The 21477-nt window shown below is 48.6% G+C and overlaps 1 protein-coding gene across 1 annotated transcript in view; it reads left to right on the forward strand.

The window, feature by feature from the left end:
- mpp7a (MAGUK p55 scaffold protein 7a) overlaps positions 1 to 21477 on the forward strand; it is a 112585-nt gene that overhangs the window by 79834 nt on the left and 11274 nt on the right. The window contains 6 exon segments of the mRNA XM_060045769.1: positions 6170 to 6221; positions 6315 to 6435; positions 7511 to 7540; positions 14943 to 15113; positions 20764 to 20807; positions 20810 to 21018. Of these exon segments, the coding sequence (XP_059901752.1) occupies positions 6170 to 6221; positions 6315 to 6435; positions 7511 to 7540; positions 14943 to 15113; positions 20764 to 20807; positions 20810 to 21018 (627 nt within the window).

Genomic DNA, 21477 nt, shown 5'->3' on the forward strand with positions numbered 1-21477 from the left:
TTCCTTTACAGTAGGCTGGTACTATCATTACAACTTGGAGAACTTTTCTCACCAGTTTGTAATAGTTTCTTCTGTCTGTGTATTTGTCACCCTTCCATCCTCCCCTAAGGTCACGTGTTTGAGGGGGGGGAGAGCGAGGGAGTGATGGAGAGATAAAGGGAGAGAGAGGGAGCACAATGAGGTGGTCCTACTGTAAAGGAAAGCAATGTTTGTTTTCCTTTACAGTAGGCTGGTACTATCATTACAACTTGGAGAACTTTTCTCACCAGTTTGTAATAGTTTTCTTCTGTCTGTGTATTTGTCACCCTTCCATCCTCCCCTAAGGTCACGTGTTTGAGGGGGGGAGAGCGAGGGAGTGATGGAGAGATAAAGGGAGAGAGAGGGAGCACAATGAGGTGGTCCTACTGTAAAGGAAAGCAATGTTTGTTTTCCTTTACAGTAGGCTGGTACTATCATTACAACTTGGAGAACTTTTCTCACCAGTTTGTAATAGTTTTCTTCTGTCTGTGTATTTGTCACCCTTCCATCCTCCCCTAAGGTCACGTGTTTGAGGGGGGGAGAGCGAGGGAGTGATGGAGAGATAAAGGGAGAGAGAGGGAGCACAATGAGGTGGTCCTGCTATCAACGGATTAATGACCATCTGACACCTTGCGCTCTCTCTCTCTCTCTCTCTCTCTCTCTCTCTCTCTCTCTCTCTCTCTCTCTCTCTCTCTCTCTCTCTCTCTCTCTCTCTCTCTCTCTCTCTCTCTCTCTCTCTCTCTCTCTCTCTCTCTCTCTCTCTCTCTTTTCTCCTCCTAGCCTACACACACTCTCACAAACACACACACTCTGGCCACGTCGCGCTCCTGTGGGCTACATTAATATGTTTTATTGTGTGTGAACACAAGGAGGTCACGTAGCCCCCATGGGGCCGGCGTGGGCTGTGCTGGGAAAACACAAATGTTGCGTTTCAGCACAGGAGCACAGTTCCCGAGCTGACCTCACGGAGTGTTAGGACGGAGACGCCGAATACACTTTTTGGAATACTTTTATTTCGTTTTCTTGCATTCACTTTTTTAATCGAGGTCGTTCAAAGTCAATTGTTCTAATTCACTTTGTTAGGCTTGTCCGCACAAGCCGGTGTAGATTAGTAACATCCGTTTACAACCTCTCCTGTGTCACAGACAAAGGATCATCGTCCTATCATCGTAACATCCTCGTCTTGAGTTTTTAGTAGAGAAACACATTGAACATCTCAGACGTCAAGAACGTATCAGGGAGTGATACTTAATCCTGTACTCCTTTACAGCCCCTGTCAACACAACACCCCAGCCCCAAACACACACACACACTTTTACACACACTTTCACACACACTTCTACACTCTTCCCAACAGCGAAGGTTTCCCCCTCTGCCCTTTCATTGACTCTTTGCGAGATATCATGCTACCCCCTGCTATGTGAACCCACTCTCGCTTTACTCTCCCTGTCAATCACACCGGCTGGCACACGAACTGTTGCGCCTCAAAGACAGCGGTGGGCCTCAAAGACTTTATAGATCTCTTTCAGGCCCGACTGGAGCAGATGTGACAGCTTTTGTTCTAGATTCCTACGATGGACCCTGAACACGTGTGAATGTGTGTTTGGCGAAGACCTGCTCTGGTCCAGCCCATTGAATCTCTTTACCCCGGTGAATTCATTTTCAGCGAAAAGACTCTGTTCGGCCTACTTTAAGTTAAGTTTAACAAGTTTAAACAATTTGAGCAAAGAAAAGTTTTGCTTTCATTCTCCTTCAGCACGGCATCAGAGCCTTCATTTAAATTCTCTCTCCCTCTCTCTTTTTCTTTCCCTCTTTCACAAATACACACACACTCACACGCACAACTCGGCTCAACTGACCCCACCATGAAACTACTGCTGCTGCCCCAGACTCCTCCAGCCCTGGAGGAAATAATGGATACTGTCATTTCCTAGTTGTGTTCGACCGCATAGTGGCATGCATGGGAAAGGACGGGCCAGAAATAGCCCTCTGCGGCACCAAAAAGCTCAAATGTTGTGGGGGTAGACAGTGCCTCACTGTTTCCCTCCCTGCCTCTCCTCTAATGGCCCAGTTCCTCTGGTGAGTTATGGGCCCTGCAGGGGCCCCGGCGCTGCACCGAGGGCAGGTGTAAGATGTAGCGGGGGCCGGCACTCCGCCCGGTACCGCGCTGATGTCACGCCGCGCCGCCCGCCGTAAATATGGGCCTGCGTGCACACCTGTGTGTGTGTGTGTGTGTGTGTGTGTGTGTGTGTGTGTGTGTGTGTGTGTGTGTGTGTGTGTGTGTGTGTGTGTGTGTGTGTGTGTGTGTGTGTGTGTGTGTGTGTGTGGAGAGCACCGGCGCTGGGATGCAGGAACTCCCCTGACAACGATCCCCAGAGAGCGGGAATGAATGACTTACTGGTCAAATGATAACAGTCCATTTTTTTGGTTCAAGCCAAGCTGCACACACAGACACACACACACACACACACACACACACACACACACACACACACACACACACACACACACACACACACACACACACACACACACACACACACACATTTACCTGATATTCCCAGTGTAGAGGAGAACAACTTGCAAAAAAGGAGGAAAAGTTGGACCGATGTTGGTTATAAGCGATGAGCGCGGGGAATAGAAGTGATGGCGAGGAGAGGCGGTTTACAATGAGAATAGTGGAGAGCAGCAGGCCTGTTTGAAGGACTAGCCAGGGGAGAGAGGCAGGGAGGGAGGGAGGGAGGAAAAAGGAGGGAGAGAGGTAAGTGGAGATGGAGGTAGAAACATTGGAAGGGTCACATTCAGTAGCAAATGCAACCCCGCTGCGCGCTGGTGGCTGGGCCAGGAAGGGGGGAGACAGAGAGAGGGAGAGAGAGGGAGACAGAGAGAGGGAGAGAGAACGATAGTGAGAGGGGGACAGAGAGAGACAGAGATGGACAGAGCATAATAGAAAGACAGAGAGAGAGACAGGGAGACAGAGAGAGGGAGACAGAGTGAGCGAAAGTGAGAGGGAGACAAAGAGAGAGAGATGGAGACCAGGATCAGCCACACTCAGCATGTCGTGCTCCGGGCCCAGAGGTCATAAAGCATGACCTAATTGTGAGTTGTGGGGTCCCCTCTCTCCGTCTCCCCCGCTTGGAGCTCTGTTCACTGGAACGAGGTCGACCCCGGAGAGGGTCTGCCTCACTGCGTCTGCTTATTCCTAACCTTTATCGAGACATAAATAATCAGTTTCCTTCCCTCTCCCCCTCTCTCTCTCACTCCCTCGATTAAATCCTCGATGGATCCACGCTTAACAAAACACTAGGAGCAGCATCAGTCACACATCCTATCATTTTGACAATCGTCTCACGCTGGACTTTTTTTATCAACCTATGAAACAAGCCTTTCTGCCTGCTGGCCTCCTCCAATCAACCTCCTCCAATCAAGTGTGGTCTTCCAGCTCCCCCACGCCTTGTTTACATGAACATCCCACCCGTCTCCCTGGGCCGTCTAGCACAGCGTCTCGGTGTGACAGACTGACGGACTCTTCTTCAAAATATTCCCTCTCATTTCCCCAGCTCACATTTAGCTCTGTCTGTCTACACATCTCCTGATGTCTCTCTCCCCTCTCCATAGGGTGACCTTCTCCCTACCTTCTCTCTACCTTCTCTCTCTCCCTCCGCAAGGTTTCTTTCTCTTTCCCCTTCTCTTTCCCTTCTCCCTGTCCCGCTGTCCTTCTCTGGCGCAGAGCTGAACGTCTTCCAGGCGGCACCCTCTGATTGGTCTTAAGTGGCCCTGAACTCGGGCCCCCGTGCTCAATCCTTCTGTCCATTTCATTTCTCCGAGTTAAACGCTCGCAGACACGGAATGAGCTGATTTAGGAGGGCAGCCGTGTTCGGAGGGAAACATTACACTGGAGTCTCGGGGAAGCAGGGCCCCAGATGGCACCTCGGGGACAGATAAACATATTAATACACCGCGTTTTCATTTCGGTGTACAAACTTTACAATATGAAGTCCTGTTTTAAACAGGGGCGGGGATTCTAATGGGGAGCACTGCTGGTCATCCATTATCCCTTTGTCTAGACGGGGGCCCTAACGAGCGTCCCCATTGAAGTCCCCAGGATGTATATAGAAGGATCTAATTCCCCTTTGAAATGAAGCAGTACAGATGGGGTGCAAAGCGCTTCTCGTAAGGAGAGTGTTTGTGTGCTGGCGCGCTGCGGGGGTCTGACGTCAGCCCCGTGATCCATCGACTCGTTCGCAGGGTGTTGACTGGGAGGTGGAGGGGGTTCGTTCCCCCTGCCATTAAGGAAAACAGATGAGGTGTACGCATCACACCCCAAGGCTTGGAGAACTGCAGGCGCCGCGGCCCGCAGTGTCTCCGGTCCGGGTGGAAACATGGCGACTACAGCCGATGCTCAACGCTTTACACACAAGCACACCTCGACCGAATGTCTTCAATCTCTCTCCCGTGCCTCTCTTTCCCACTCATCTCCTAACAGACGATCACTCTCTCTGTGATGTAGCACAGGGCTCTCGGTCGACACTTTGGCTAAGACCAAATACTGTAAGCTCCATTGACAAATTACCTCTTGGTCATCCAAATATGCCGATACTAACCAGCAGGTTTTTATATATACGTGTTTCCCCCCCCCCCCCCTTCTATGAGGGAAAAGCAAACGAGGCCCTAGCCTTTTCTACAGTTTCAATGTTCCTGCACACACTACCCCTTTACATTCTGAAGAGCGTTATCACATGATGTTTCATTCGACGGGGAATGTTGTCGAACCACGTTACAAGACCATTACGCTACTTTTTGTGTATGCAGATAAACGCCAGATGAAAGCCTTCCCCATAGTGTGTAAGGGCAGCGATTTAAGAACGGCCGCAGATACCTCTATATCCATGCCCATCTACTGTCCCCGGCCCTCATTCCCCTCGATGTTTCCACTTTGGAGTCTTTATCTCCCCGCATTCCCCCTTCTCTCTCTTGGTAGCGCTGGTTCACCCGCCTCCCGCCATTGTACTTCCAGTCGTGAGCTCGGGGATCTGGCATTACTTAAACCGTCACATTACAATGGGGAGAGGGGCAGCGGCAGAAGGAATAACACTGTGAAAACAAGCTCCAGACCAGAGACAAAATGACATGATAAACGCACCAGATACACATTTTTCACCCCACTTAAGGGGAAAAGAGTAGAGGCTTCAGAAGCAGACCCTTTCACTTCTCGCCTTTTAAACTGCCCTCTTAAGCGAAAATGAATTAAATGCAAAAGAAAATTTTTTTTTTTTTTTGCTGTGATATTTCACAACTGCTGTTATGACTGGCCATTATCTGGAGCTGCCATGCGACATGTCAGCGGGCTGGGATTCGTCTTGGGGAAAAAAGAGCGTAAAGGCTGGCGAGCCAAACCCTGTGGCCCTGCCGGAGAGGATAAGATGGTTGCGTTTTGTTGTGTTTTGATTCAATTATTTTTGGCAGACTTGGAAGACATGAAGCAAAGGAAGCACCTTTAAGTGTCTCCAACTGTTCACTGTGCCTCACGTCAAGTGTGTTTATACACACACACACACACACACACACACACACACACACACACACACACACACACACACACACACACACACACACACACACACACACAAATACATACGCTTTCAGCTGCCACCCCACTGGAATCACTTAGAGCTGAATGTATTCAGGTTGTGTGTTTACATTACGCAGTATAATAATTACACACACAGTTCAAATGTGTATTAAATCATGTATTTATTGTGGGCTGTTTTTGTTTGTTTTACTGATTTGTTTTTTGTTTGAGTGTCCATATTATACATAACGGTTATGTCAGTATGTTTATTAATCTTCATAATAGTCCCAGAGCCCTGTGCTAATATGTGGATGGTTCGATGGAGCTGGATCTCAACTTCTCTCCTCTCTCTGTTAAAGTGGCTGCAGATGTACCTAAAGCATGCAACACAGACTGTGTGTCACTGGGTAACAATGCGTACTTGCTCATCCCTTGCCAAATGGACATTGATTTCCTTGTAGTGAGTGACAAAGTAGTGACATTAACAATCAGACCGCAACGAGCACCAGTAGAAGGCTAGTAGTGTAGTGTGTAAAATGGAAACAGTATGGTCATCATCTGTTTTGATTTAATACGCAGGCCCTTACCTCTGTCGTCCAATATTGTCAACTGCGTGGTTCGAGATAGCCAAGTATGATCTGTGATATTGTCAAGGTATTAACTTTTTTGTGTTTTTCTTTGTTCCTTTGCCTTTCAAAGCTGATGTGGCAGTTGAGTTTGGTAGGTTTTTTTCTCTTATTCCATCATCTTCCAATGTACCCTCTTTAAACCCATCATTTCGTTTCTAACTTGGATTAATGTTCATATTTTTGCTGCGACTGCATTCACAGCTGAGGACGCTGAAGGTATTATATGTCTGTCTTTGCATTCGTATTTGCTCGCAGTGTTGCTGATAGATCACTGGCTAACAACTTCAAACTTAGTTTTCTTTAGTTTTAGTTTAGTTTAGTTTTACAACTGGTATCGGTGTACACTTCCCTATTCCCTCTCTCTATCCTCTGTTACTTTTACCACAAGCATAAGTCTGGTCTGACTTTCCACAACATAGTCAATAGGAATTAGAGTTGGTCACTCCCACACTAAAACTTGAGAACCATCAAATGTTAGCTTGCTGTGGTTCCTATTGCCATAGCATTTCACCGGCTCCCTTATTATCTTCATACGGTCTTCTATTCATCCAGCATGCGATAGAGATCGATCTGGCTCCTCTAGTTTGCCTAACCTCGATTCAACCGTTACTAACGCACACCTCAAAGTGTAAACACATGCAGGGAGGGCGCCATCTTGGGTACCAAACATACACCTTTTAAAAAAGCTGTGGTAGCAAGAAAGGATTTACACCCAATGATGCTTGAGCAACCCAGCCATTCTATTTCTACAAAGTATGCAGTGGCATGTTTAACATGTTAAAGCAGATTTATTATAGTTTTATGGACATCTGTTAGATTATATACCCAGCTGACTCTTTCTCCTCAAGATGTCACAGTTTCAGTTTAACGTCCCTGCCAACTCCTAGATATCTAAAAATATCAATCTACAAAATAGTGCTTTTTGCAAGCCTTTAAACTTCTATAGTCTGAGTTCAGGTACCCAATATGGTGGCAGTGTTAATGAAAATGAATGCTTGAAATAACCATGCAACTGCAAACAGCGCCCCCAAAGTGCAACCTTTTAAATTCCATTGCCACAATTTCTATTAAAATTAACTAATTAAAATCAATTATACTTATTTTGATGCAGTAATATCCTAAATTGTGTTATTTATTTACTATTAACCACCCTATCTTTAGTTAACCTGAGATGGCTCGTCATTTCTGACTGCACACTTTTTGACATGACCATTTGCAACTCTCTTGGTGTTTTCCGATCTCCCTCTCTCTCTCTTTTTTTCTTTCTCTTTCTCTCACTTCTCATCACCAGAGGAAGCTGACTATAGTGGACTCCACTTAGGTGAGAGATCTTGTCTTATATTCCCTTTGTCCTCTGTCTCCTGCCGTAGATGAGCCATCGACTGACTGCGAAGACACATGTTGTCGAGATACTCATTTGAATAAATACGTTTTCTCTTTCTGTCTTTCTTCCACCTTAATCTTCAACTCCAACAGGTTAGTTTTGGCAACATTAGGGTTGGCATTTATAAGCATCTATCATAGAGAATGGATTTCTATGACATAGGTAATGTCTGTTTTATTAACTGTTACAGTACAGTAGATATGCACCTCGGCAACTCTAGTAAAATTCCAAAAGCAGTTCTGTAACGAACCGCGACACTAAACTACAGTACATTATTTCTATTCCCATCCTTGTCTGAGTTCACTGGTTGGACAGGCCGCATCTAGGATTTAGGGAATATAGTATTTATCCTGTTCTGCCTCTGCTGAAGGCCTTTTTGAGAATGATGCTGGGTCGGTGCGGCCACTGATTTTCCACGCTTTGTTCTCAATGTCCGGCCAAAGCTCACCATGTTGATGTGGTCCTGGTTGTACCCTAATAGCAATTGCCAGAGCTCGCTCAGCTTCTCACAGATCTTCTTAATGCTAGCAGTTCAAAATCCCTGTTTTCTACAGAGAATGTCCCCTGTCTTGTTTTTATTACCACTGTCATTTCACAGAGTAATCATAAGGCACAGTATCCTTCGGAGGACCGCAGGCCATCATGACTGGCTTCCACAAAATCTCTGGTTTCTCTTTCCTCCCTTCCTCCTCTATCTCATTTAACGGATTACGGTCCTTGTTACTTGCTCTCGCTCTACCCTGCTCTGACCTTCTTTCTGTGTTTTCGCTTTCACCTTGTGTGCCCTGGTAAGAAGGTCACAAAGGGAGCAGGCCTCTGGCTCCCTCCAAGTGCACTGCAAACTTTTGCAACTCAAATGTCACAGTACATTTAAAATCTGGTTCACATACATACAAGAACAGAAAACAAGCCAGGTTTTCCTCAACCAAATCTTTTCATCGCTTTCCTGTGCTTGAGGACAGATCAATTGGGAGAGGTCATTGACCTAAACCAATTCCTTTTCCCCTCCGGACCCGTCCCACTGCCCAGCAGTATGCTGAGCCGACAAGGACAGGCAGAACATCGGCATGGGGAAGAAGGCGGGGAACAAACACTGCAGTTATAAAAACTTCTCTACAAGTGTACTCATTTAATAGCTTTTCATGCTGTTGGATGTGGTGGTATGATTTAGAGCTGGGCCGACCCGTGCAGTTGGATCCCGGAGACGCGACAGATGCCTTTTCAATGCTACTGAGGTTGCACAGGGAGATGGAGGAGGCGTTGTGATGGAGGAGGCAGTTGTCGTCTTCAGTCTCTGGATTGTTTTCCCTTCATACCTCTGTCTGTGATGCAACTCTGAGGACTTGCACTGCCAAGACAGTGCTCCAGCGGTATTTGGCTTGTGACGGGGAATCTTAAGCATAGAGATGCAGCTTGATTTGAGATCCACGCTCAGGAAGTAGAGCCAAGCTCAGGCCGAATGCGATGTCCCGAAATGCCTTTGCAGCCGGCCCCAGCAGACAGAAGCATCTTGGGCCAGAGAATTAAAGAGATTTCCGAGTGATGCTGACACTCCGGGGTCCGTTCCTTCTTCTTGTAGAAATACAAAAAGACAAGTTTTCCCTGGGACCCGTCAATGTGCTGTAGCTCGAGTCCCGACAAGAGAAACTCGATACTGTGTGACTGAGTGCGTAGGCACGCTGGCATCTCATGCTGCTATCTTAATTGTCAAAGACACTGGACGCTTAAAAAAAAAAAAAAAAAAAAAAACAGCCACAGGGGAAGATGCACACATAGTGAGATAGATGGACAGATGGCGCTCAAGCAAGAAATAGAAAAAAAAAGATGAAAAAAGGGGTCTGGGAAAGAAATCAGTGCAATCCAATTACCGCAGAGTTGTTGAAAAATGGATGAAGACGTGTTCTAAACTAAAAAAATTAAAAAAATATGCTCCATTTCCAAAACTAGTTTATTTTATCTGTCGTCAGGATCATCGGTCGTCAATTTACGAAATCCAATAATAGGAGCATAAAAAAATAAATTCTGATATTTTCCCCCCACCAGTCTCCAAACAGATTAACTTTTTTGTTAAAGATTGATCGGATGGATGTTGAAATGGCAAATAGTTTTCTGCCGTCTACATTTGCAATAGTTTTGCAGGTGTTCTGTCTGAGGTTTACCAAACCAAACAAACCAGTTCTGGTGTACCAATAAAGTGCTGCATGCAGCAGTAAAGTGCAGTAGCGAGGCTGTGTTTCCTGCAAAAAGGTTCCGGGTTCTGTCCCCATGTGACTTCATGCCCGGGCAGGAGCCCCACCCCTGACCCGTTCCTGATGCCTCTGTATGTGTGCACCATTTTTTGCCTCGGAGGAAAACAATAAAAGAGAAAAGAGTGCTGGAACTAAACAGGCTGTACTTCTGGTCTACAGCATTTCTCTCTCTCGCTCTCGCTCTCTCTCTCTCTCTCTCTCTCTCTCTCTCTCTCTCTCTCTCTCTCTCTCTCTCTCTCTCTCTCTCTCTCTCTCTCTTTTTTGTGAACATCAGTTTGATGAGACAAACAGAAGAGCAATCATCTTCTAGGCATAAGGCACCAAGGGACTGCAGCAGACGAGAGAAGTGGTCATCTATTATCCTATTTGTTTTTCTACTTTGCCATTTGTTTTTTCACCAAGGGTTTGGGGCATCCGGCACCGTTTCATTCCAGGGAATGTCTCGTCTTTAGAGAACCCTGGAATAACATGGAGTGGGAAAAACAAATAGGTCTCAGTCGCAAACAAATCTCTTGCGGCCGGCTGGTTTTGAGCATAGCTCAATGGTTTAAGACTTTGACACTTGGGTCGGGTATGCGTTCCAAAGGAATAGAGCTTGTCGACGGAAACTACCGTCATCGTCGGTTCTCTTGACGAAAACACTGTTAACTTCTGTCAACATGGACAGGCCGTGGATAGACACGAAAGTAACGCATACCATCGTTTAAGTACTCTTTCCTTACGCACAGCTTATCGAATTATTTCCAATTCTTGAAAACATGCATGTGTACAAGTCCTTGAAAAGAGATTTGAAGGAAATGTGTTCATGGCGTGACGCATAAAAAATCAGCCCAGAATTCTTGGCCTCTGAGAAATGTGTAGGTTGTAGGCGGTTGTGTTAGACTCTAGTTCTCCGGAAGCGTTTTTCGTTGTAGAAGTTGGATGCCTTTTACTGCGGGGTTCAATGGAACAGCCTCAGATGGCCACTTTACTACCCATAATGCTTTTCACAGAATCCTCTGAGCTGCAATATCCGCGTGGACCCGGCCAATAGGTGCACTTGAAGGACACACCTGTCTTGATACGCCCACTCCCCTTCCCTCTTCTCTCTAAATTTTCAAAAGCCGAATACCCCAGGGCACTTTGAACTTGTGCTTTTAGCTTTCTTTTTTAGGTACTTATTTGATTGATTGGTCAAGACTCGCACCATTGAATTTCAACCGGTCATAAGGAATGCGTAGAACACTTCAGTTGGAGTGAAATCCCGTCTCCGGCCTAAGGCTTTCGTTGATATATTTCGTTGGTGTGAGCAGAAACACGTCCTTCCTCCCTGTTGTGGTATTGATGGCCGACAGTGTGGAAAACCTCCGCCTCCTCCTCCTCCTCGTCCGCAGCCTCCCTCCACGTGCCCTCCTCGAGACGCCAGCCAGACACGCGGCGGTAGCAGGCCGGGGGTACGCAGGCCTGGGAGATGCTGGGTAATGCTTCCCACATTCAGTGCCCGCAGCGGGGCTAAGCGGCACTGCTCTGAACCACAGCGTGCGGCACGGAGCCGAGGGCGTAACGCTCCCTTAATCCAGGGCTGCCATGCCCACTTAATACCCAAGACGTCGCCTCCATTAGTCGTGAGGAGAACAGGGGGGCACCCCCATCAGCAAAACCTGGATGGCACTGGAGCTGTCATCACGGACCCTCAGCACTCAGGCCCCCCGGGCCCCGTGGTGTACTAGGGGCCCCCGCCCAGGTGGGGTTATTTTTCATATCTTCTTTTCTTTCCTTTTCTTTCTTTTCACCAACCACCCCGCTCTTGGACTCGTTCGCTGCATATAATGAGGTTTAATTGTAGGGGAAAATGGCCGTCATCCTTTATCCCTCGGTCCCTGGTCATCTCGCTGATCGCCCACGCGTGGCCTCTTCCTTGTTCTCAGGTTTCTCCCCTTTCGGACGCCTTTAGGCGATTTCATGCCTGTAATAGTTACTACATTGTTTTGGTCATTTATTTCTGGTCATTTATTTTGTCCTGTTGGAGGCATCAGTTTTGTTTCTCCCGAATCCTATTCGGCTCCTACTGTTCCATGTGTGTGGGCGTGCGTGCGTCTGTGTGTGGGCTGAGGGTGTCAAGGCATTAGCCTGTAATCGTGTTGTAGATGCAGTAGTCCCTCTCAGAGAGGATGCTGCCCTTAGGGAGATTTCTTTGAACACATGCTGAATATCCTACGTGGCTCTAAGAAATCATTTCACTGGAAAATTAAAGTGTGTTTTCACATGCACTGGCAATGTCCAGACGTGTGTGTGTGTGTGTGTGTGTGTGTGTGTGCGTGTGCGTGCGCACGCGCGCATCTGTGTATATAGAAGAGGATTCAGTTGCAATACTGGCTATCAGCCCTCCATGGCTTGGTGCAGCCTATTAGGTGTGGCGTGTGTGTGTGTGTGCGGGTAAGTGTGTTTGTATGTGCGGGACTCCAGAGAGGAAATCTTTCTCCTGACGTCCAATGTTCCATGCCAATCTCTACACTCGACCAAGACACCACACGGTACAGCAGAACCCTCCGAAGCTCCACGGTCAATAGCCACTGAGCTCCTAAAATAGTTCCTTGTCACTCGGGGTCTCGGTGCCACACATATCCAGCGTTCCTTTTTACTGCAGTCATCCCTGCGCTTGGAAAAGAAACCTAATGTCCGACAGGCTATGCAAACATGCTGCCGTTCCAGCAGGGCTGAGGTTCTTCAGGTCTCTGAGCCTTTGTAGAACTTGGGCCTAGCCGAGTCGGGGTCCTTAATTCTGGTTTGAAATAATTTCCATCCCTCTGGACTAATTCTGTCTCAGTGGGTTAGGGGGATATGAGATTGTGCTGCTTTATGAGGCATCGTGGAATTGTATGTGGGGAGTTGGGGGGGGGGGGGGGGGGGGGGGATGGGAGAGCTGGTTGGTACAATGATTTAGCCCCTTGCCGCAAGAAATGGATGAATGCACGGTGCAGCCCCTTATTCTGATGGAGCTGTCCAAGGAGGCTTAAGTCATGGCAAAGGGCTCCCTGCAGTGCCAGGCCCAGTCAAGCCAGGAGCCGGGACGGGGGCTGACGATCTGCGTCAAGAAAACCTTTCTCCCAGTTATGACCCCCATTACCCCCATCTAAGCCAGGCCAGAGCCAATAAAACACCAAAACCTTGCGCTCCAGGTGAAATTGTATTTATTCAAGCAAGCATTCGCTAATTGTTGATCAAGTTTTTTTCTTTCCGTTATCACAAACCACCATTAAACCATGTAATGTTTGTGGCTTGAAAGTCGTATTCCACATGGTGCGGCATCACAGGAATACCATCTCTATTTGTTCACTGGTGGTGATGTCAGCGATTCAGGATATCGGTCACGGTCTATGGTACATTTCGGTGCCCCAGAGGAAGGCAGAGTGCTGTATGTTTTCCACAGTGTGGTAGAGGGTAATGCTCCTTGGGTGGGTGTGGGGGGGGGGGGGAGTTCAGAGCAGTGCTAAGCGAGTGGACTCACCGCAGGAGAAATGGCACAGTCAACACAAGCCACAACGTGCCCACAATGGAACAAAGTCTGCTCTAAACGTTCAATGTAACACAATATCTAGTACTTGAAGGCACGTGCGCGGCCGTTTGTGTATGATACGGTGAAACGCACGGTGAGAGACGTACACACTCCGCCGTCGGACACCCGCGCGCGCACACACGGGCCGCCGCTCGTATGCAGATAACCGCGCGTCGGCGTTCACCCGCGGCAGGGACGATGACTTACGGCCTGTTTCATACGCATCTCGCCGTGGACCGGCCCCTCTCATCATGTGACCGTCAGAACGAGAGGGAGCCGGGGAGGAATGTGGTCGTCCTCGCTCTGCACATCTGCACGGCTCTCCAGTGGTTTTGACTGTGTTGTGGAAAGTATTAAGAACAGGGCTCATAAGCTTTAATACTCTCCTTACCCTTTCCACCTCCCTTCTCCCTTCTCCCGGCTATTCTCACTCCCTTGAAATCCATTAGGGATAGCACGAATATGACCGAAAAAGGAAAGGGAAGAGAAAATAGTATTCGATAAGATATGGTTGATGATATGGTTTTCAGGGATATATTGGATTTTAATTTTATTTTCTTAAGGTCGGGGAACACAACCGCAGCTGTCTTTAATATAGAGTAAGGCTCTTCAATGGAGGCTTTCGGTTTGATACTGTCGTCAAGCGTCAGAGGCTGACCCCGTGCAAATCTCCCTGATTGGACGTGCAGCCATACTGTGCAGGTGGCCTTTAAAAACTGTCAATTCATCCTGAACGAAATTCCCTGTGAAACATACTTGAACCATGCACACTAACCTTGCCCTCGTCAAAGGAGAGAACCGTGAACATGCCGAGATGGTCGGCTAACAGCTGATTCCGGCCATCTGCTAGGGAGCGAGTCCCAGTGCAACCCGAGTGCTGACGTGATTCGGGTCTCTATTTAACCTCTGACAGCGACCACTGTATCAACCTTCCAGAACAAGACACGCTGAAGCCATGTTTTCATCGAAACCAAACAATATGGGAAAACCAACCCGCCATCTATAAAACACGACCACAGCATTAGGAAGATCCACCGCAATGACTTCATGCCTTTACCCTTCAGTCTTCAAGACGCTTCGATGTGTATGCGAGAGAGAAGGCATTTCTTCTTATTTTAGGGATTATGCATCAGTTTGCATTCTGGGGAGATTTTGCAGTAAAAAAAAAAAAAGAGATGAAGCTCTCCAAAAGAGTATAATGTATCAGAAATGAAGCCATTCACTGGCTGGCCAAAAAAACGCTGAGACGGCCATAAATTGTTGCACAGTTGTTGGGCCTATGTGTGCACACTCTGGATCACAGTTGGAAGTGAGAAGGCAGACAGATGTATACATCCCCCGTATATGTAATCAGCCAAAACACTGAAGTCGTGCACAAAAACACACTGTTAATATTGTCGATGGCTCACATTTTTTCAGTTGCAGTTGTGAATTTAATTATTTCTCTCCCCCTCTCTTTCTCTCTCTCGCTGTCGCTATGTCTCTCTTTCCCCCCTTCTTTCCCATTGTCTCTTGTCTCTGTCTGTCTCCGTCTCTCTCCAATCCTCCACTTCAGCCGGATTCAGGAGAAGCTTCCGCCTCAGCCGCAGGAACAAGAAGACCAACAAGTCTATGTACGTGTGCCAGAAGAGCGAGCTGTACGACATGGCCGACGTGCCCACCTACGAGGAGGTCGCCCCCTACTGTCGGCCCAGCGGAGCTAGACACAGGCTGGTGGTCTTCGTCGGTTAGTTGTGTGTGTTAGTGTGTGTGTGTGTCGGTGTGTGTGTGTGTCGGTGTGTGTGTGTGTGTGTGTGTGTGTGTGTGTCGGTGTGTGTGTGCAGCATGTTCACATGTGTAAATCAGTGTGTACACGTGTGTTCCCACAAGTGAGCAATAAAAAAGTCAGTGGGAGGGGGTGGGGGACGGGGGACGGGGGTCCGGGACATTTCCAAAACCCTGCCACTGTATTTTTTATAAAGCCTCCGTTTTAAATTTCCAATGTTGGCATTCACCTCACACTACCATGGCGGTGGTGGTCCAAGAGGCCAAGAGTTCCCCGACTTACTGTGTGTGTGTGTGTGTGTGTGTGTGTGTGTGTGTGTGTGTGTGTGTGTGTGTGTGTGTGTGTGTGTGTGTGTGTGTGTGTGTGTGTGTGGAGGGGGAAGGCTATACATTAATCTCCCCCCCCCCCCCCCCACCACCCCCACTGATGGCGGTCCATCATGGCCACACTTCACCACAAAGGACCTGAACCTTAGAACTCCCAGGTGTCGTGAGCCTTGCCATCCCATCCCATGAACCCAGTACCCTCTAGGAGTGACCCCCCACACACACACACACACACACACACACACACACACACACACACACACACACACACACACACACACACACACACACTCTGCTGGTGCATGGGGGCCGCATGTGAACCGTGCACACGTCCCGCTCCCCCTCCTCTGTGGCACCTCGCTAGCTGCTCTCTCCTCATCTCATTTAACACGCCACATGGCTTGTTAGGGCAACGGTACGCAGGCCGTCCCAAAGAGCTGCCTGACACACACCAAGCTCTTGAGAATGAATCGGGAGCTTCCTCTTCCAGAGTTTGTGGCAAGAGTGAAGAGCGTCGCCTGTGAACGGTGGAACAATACTCACTTCGCCAGGTGCAACAGAGACAGAGAGCGAACTCATTCACCGTGCCAACCTTTTTTTTTTCTTCATACTTTCGACCGAATTTCATAAGTTCCACTACTTTACAAAACGATTTTTAGTTGTTTGTGTCAAAAAATGTCAAGAGTGTCACCAGAACAAATTGAGCGAAACACATTCCTCAGTGCACTCCAAATGTATTTCCATTTGTCAAGGAATGGGACGCATTCATGGAATGAGCTGAGCTCTGTCCTGCACGTTGTAGTCACACGTACGCTGCGAGTGTCTGGCCATATTCTCTCTCTCTCTCTCTGACTCTCTCTCTCTCTCTCTCTCTCTCTCTCTCTCTCTCTTTCTCTCGCTCTCTCTTTATCCTTATCTCCCTCTATCCCTAACTCACTCTCTCTTTCCCCACTATTTTCTAGCGTGATTGACCAGGGCCTTGGTGGATGGAATGTGTCACGCGGTGTATGGACTTCGTCAGCCGTGTTGCTAATTAGTCATCCCATTAGCCGGCCAGCTTTCACAACCTTGTTCAGGCCAGGGATTCTGAGCCCCTCCAACCCTTTCACGCTAATGTAAATACTTTCAATTGACCGCTACGATATCCTCGACGGCCTGTGGACAATTTCACACCTACCTAAGCAGAGGGAAGCGGAGGATGGGTCTGCTTTATGTCACCTCACCTTCCCCGTTCCCCTGCACTCCTGCTCCCTTCGTCTTCTCCAAAGCGCACACGGTCTCTCGCGGATTCCTGTGGAGAAACTCTTAATTCTCCCCTTTTCATTTTCTCCTTCTGTTGTCTCTCTCCTTCTCTCTCTCCCTCGCTCGTCTGTTTCCGTCCACCTCTTGGGCTGTCCGTTGGAAACGTTATGACCTGGAGAGGGACGCAGAGCTTTTTATTTCCTAGTGGTCCATTTGAGCAACGAAGGAGCCATGCAGGGTTTTCCATACAAGAGCCACCTTGGCCTGGGCTCAGCTTGGCCTGTGCTCAGCTTGGCCTGGGTCTTGGCTCCGGCCCCTTGCGTTCTTTCCACACACACATCTGACGGAGGAACAACGGGGAGAGAGCGCGTCTCGTTTGCGACGCCATGGAGGGCTTTTTTTCTTTTTAAGGGCTGCAGCTCGTTTGTTTTAAAAGCAGGGGTCGATAACGAGATCGCTAACGAACGTCTAGCCAGCCCCGCCGTACTTTCAAACACGCCGAGCAACAGACGGGGGGAGGAAGATCGGTGTCAAGACCAAATTGAGATGCTTATCTGTTTTAAGGTACTCTGCTACTTGAGTGCGAGTCCTCGGAGCCAACCAAAATATATTTTACCTAGGCACATTTTGACGCGAGGCCCCTAATGTTCTTTTGAAGTGGATATGTTTATTTGCACTGACAAAGTGATCCGTCGATATCCTCGTCGAAGTATGTGTTTTTTTCTGTCTGTAGTCTGGGGTCCATGTCTGTTGCAAGGTAATCCGACACACAGAATTTACGGTAAGGTGCGGACTTTGGTGTTAATCACTCAACGGCAAAGGATGCTACGGTGGAACAGAATGTCTCAATGTGGTCTGGTGAAGGCTTAAAAGCCGTCCAATCTCTCCCGTTCCCCCCATCACAACCACACTGGGCCATATTTGTATTTATGTATTCAAAAATATGTAGGGCCTACGGTTTGCCACATTTCACCATTGTTTTCCATCACCAGCTCTTCCAGTAAGGGCCCGTGATATTCTCCACGATGCTGTGAGGGAGACAGACGGGGGAGGAGTGGGGAGGAGGGGGGAGGAGGTGGGCAGGGTTGAGGCAGAGGTCACTTTGACCGGGCTGAACTTCGGCGTACACCCGGGTGCTGGTCACCTCCGCCCAGACCACGCGTGATGGGCCTGGAAGTTCTAAAGTGGGTGGCGTTCAGCGCCCCCTAAATTCTCTAATGAGCGCGCTAACGGAGTCCGACACTTTTACTGGCGAGGGGCAGGCGGCTAGCACAGGTTAGCGTCTCTTTAGTTGCGCCGCTGGTCACCCCAGGGTGAAATTCGAAAAGTGCGAGGAATGAGGTTGAAAGTTAATGGAGAAACCAATCCAAAAACACTAACCCCGAAAATATGCTTCTCCTCCTTTTTCTCTTTCTTTCGTTACGGTTTGAGTCTTTAAATATCCCCTCGTATTGGGGTTTGGTCATAAAATAAACTACGAAAAACAATGCACAAAGAGGTGTTTGTAGTGTGCGAGCGCTAATGAGTATGCACCATTCTTATAAGGACAGTTTGGCCCGTGGAAGGCAGCAGGGGAGCTGGACTGAGCTGTGGACCCTGTCAACACAAGGACACCACATACTGTCTCACTGTGGTCTCACAAATAGCCCGTTACGCCCCAATCGGGTCCGCCAGCCTCTAGCCTCACAAATTACACTTCAGATTTATAATCTAAGTCGAAGAGCAGACGTGTTTCTTTCGTTTGTGCCGACCAATCATGTCGCTGGAAGCGGGGAACTGTAAGCACATCATTGGCCAACAGCGAACACAAACTAGTAAAGACTTGCTCAAACAGCCTTTCCGAAAATTGACGTTCTAAGAAAAAGGCACTGTTTAAACTGGCAATTTGAAGAAATATAAATCCTCTTCTGAAAACGTCCTCCCCTCGCAAGAGTGACTTTATCTGGACCGAATATCTCTGTAACGTAACAGGAATCTGAGTGTAACCGCGCCCCTTTCCGTTTTCGAACCTGAACCTGCCTCACCTCTACTTTCTTACCGTCCAAACCACGGAGGACAGATAACGGGAGGACTTTGCTGGCTCTGCCCCTCTCACCACCCTCAGCCACCAGCAAACGTCCCCCTCCCTCTCCCCTCTGCTCCGGCTCAGACTAATATGCAGTGGCTGGTGGTGTGCTTGTGTTCATGTGGGCAGGTTCCTGCAGAGGAAGCTGATGTATTCTTCTCAAATATATATATATTCTTTGCATTATCTGACATCACCTGTGTCAGATAAAGAAAAAATAACCTACTGTTGTGTGATTGTCTGCTGGTACTTTTGTCCAGGGCGGATGAAGTGAGTTTGGCGTGTGGGTGGGAAGGGGGGCGGCTGCTGTCGAAGCTTATTAGTCAAATCGTGCATCGCTCCAGTTTCGGGGTACTGATGAAATGTTGGATGAGCAGAACTGACAGGAGCGAGGGGAAAAACGCCACTCACGGCTCTAACTTTCCGCTCTCGCTGTGCACAGCTTGTGTCTTCGATTGTACACCGGTGACCCCTCTCACCTTCTGTCTTTCTCCTTTCACTGTCTGTCTCTATCTTTACTCAAACCTCCATCCCTCTGTCTGTCTTCTCCTCCTCCCTTCCCATCTCGCCCTCTCCCTCTCTCTTCCTCCCCATCCTTCTCTCTCTCGCTGTCTCTCTTCACCCATGGATGCGTTGTCTGTGTTGTTCTCAAAGCGGAGGCAGATAGGCGGGGGAGTCGGAGGAGAGAGGCCTGCTAAACACATTCAGGGTCTGCTGAAGTTAATTATCCAGCAGGGGTTTGATTCTAGTGCTGCTGCTGCTGCTGCTGCTGCTGCTTCTGCTGCTGCCCAGAACGCAAGGCATGCCTCGCATTCCAGAGCTCTGTCCCTGCACACGGTGAGCCCGGTGTGATGAAACATGGCTTGAAAGGGAAGGGCGGGGAAGGGAAAAAACCACAGGAGGTGCTTGCTCCGTCCTTGGTAATTGATTTTCTGGTCGGGGCCATCCTGGAGACAAGGATGCAAGTCTGTTTGAATCCAGATCGTGGATCTGGTGGATTAGTGGCATGGAAACACGTATGACGGGGGAGTTTTGAGGCGTTTTGGGACGTGGAGAGAGTGCACCAAAGCAAAGGCTAGGGGAGGGTAGGGGTGGTCAAGGACAATTGGTGCTGAAGAGAGAGAAAGGGCCTGGTCGCTGGGCCGCGGAGGTTGTGTTTCAGACGAGGAACAAAGTTCAGGGACTGGAGAAGGACTTCACAGCCTGCCTTCCTTCCTTCCTTCTGCCTTTTCTTTCTTTGTCTTTTGTTTCTCCTTTCCTTGGTTCTTTCCCCCCCCCCCCCCCTATGCTTGGTTCCAATACGGCCTCCAGCTTCCTCCAGTTGGGACATGACATCAGAGCCTTGTTGATTTTCTGTTTGCCAAGGATTGCACAATAATGCACACCCCCAGAACGCACACACACACACTCTATCTCACACACACACACACACACACACACACACACACACACACACGCCAAAGATATCCAAGACAGTGAGTTATTGTAATTATCCATTTTTTAGACAGGAAATGGAGAGTGTACTAATACAAGTGTATGTCTGTGTGTGTGTGTGTGTGTGTGTGTGTGTGTGTGTGTGTGTGTGTGTGTGTGTGTGTGTGTGTGTGTGTGTGTGTGTGTGTGTGTGTGTGTGTGTGTGTGTGTGTGTGTGTGTGTGTGTGTGTGTGTGTGTGTGCCCCCGGTCTGCCTTTCACTGTCACGCACACGTTGAAATGCAACCTCGGTTCCCATTTATCTGGGGGTCCGTGCGCGTCAGGAACATCGGGGGAAACCATTCCTCCCCCCCTCCCCCGCTTCCTCTGAACTCTGATTGGAGGGAGGCGGTGATGGAGGATGAAACTGATGCCCTTTTAATGACCAGCTTCTCCTGTGTGTGTGTGTGTGTGTGTGTGTGTGTGTGTGTGTGTGTGTGTGTGTGTGTGTGTGTGTGTGTGTGTGTGTGTGTGTGTGTGTGTGTGTGTGGTGTGTGTGTGTGTAGGTCCTTCGGGGGTCGGCCTGAACGAGCTGAAGAGGAAGTTTGTTGATTCTCGGACCCGCAGCACTTCAGTGTGACCGTGCCACGTAAGTTCATTGTGTTTCTTCATGTGTGTGTGTATGTGCGTGTGCGCTCGTGTGCGCATGTGTCTAGACACATTGCTCTCACTCTGTCCTTTCAAATCTCCTCGTATGTTCATGCCATGACGTTAGACTGGTCTCCGTTGCATGTGATCTATTCATATTTTTCGTCACATTTGTAACATCCATTTTAATCGTCGGGTAGATTGAATTATCTGCAGCATAACCTCAATGCTGAACAGCAGATCCGGCTCGTATTGCAGGCCATTATTTGTTCCGGTAGCAGACTCCCCCAAAACCCACATGGTCCTGTCCTATATTTTACAGTCTATGGTGCGGTCCTATCCTGTTGAGAGAGAGAGAGAGAGAGAGAGAGAGAGAGAGAGAGAGAGAGGAGGACGACCCGAAGAGAGAGAAAGACGGAGAGAGCCGAGGAGAGAGAGAGAGAGAAGAGAGAGAGAGAGAGAGAGAGAGAGGAGAGAGAAGAAGAGAGAGATGAGAGAGAAGAGAGAGGAGGAGAGAGAGGAGAGAGAGAGAGGAGAGAGAGAGAGAGAGAGAGAGAGAGAGAGAGAGAGAGAGAGATGGGGGAAGGAGAGAGAGATGGGGAAGGAGAGAGAGATGGGGGGAAGGAGAGAGA

Source organism: Gadus macrocephalus, chromosome 23, assembly GCF_031168955.1.
Source record: "Gadus macrocephalus chromosome 23, ASM3116895v1".
Classification (NCBI taxonomy): Eukaryota; Metazoa; Chordata; class Actinopteri; order Gadiformes; family Gadidae; genus Gadus; species Gadus macrocephalus.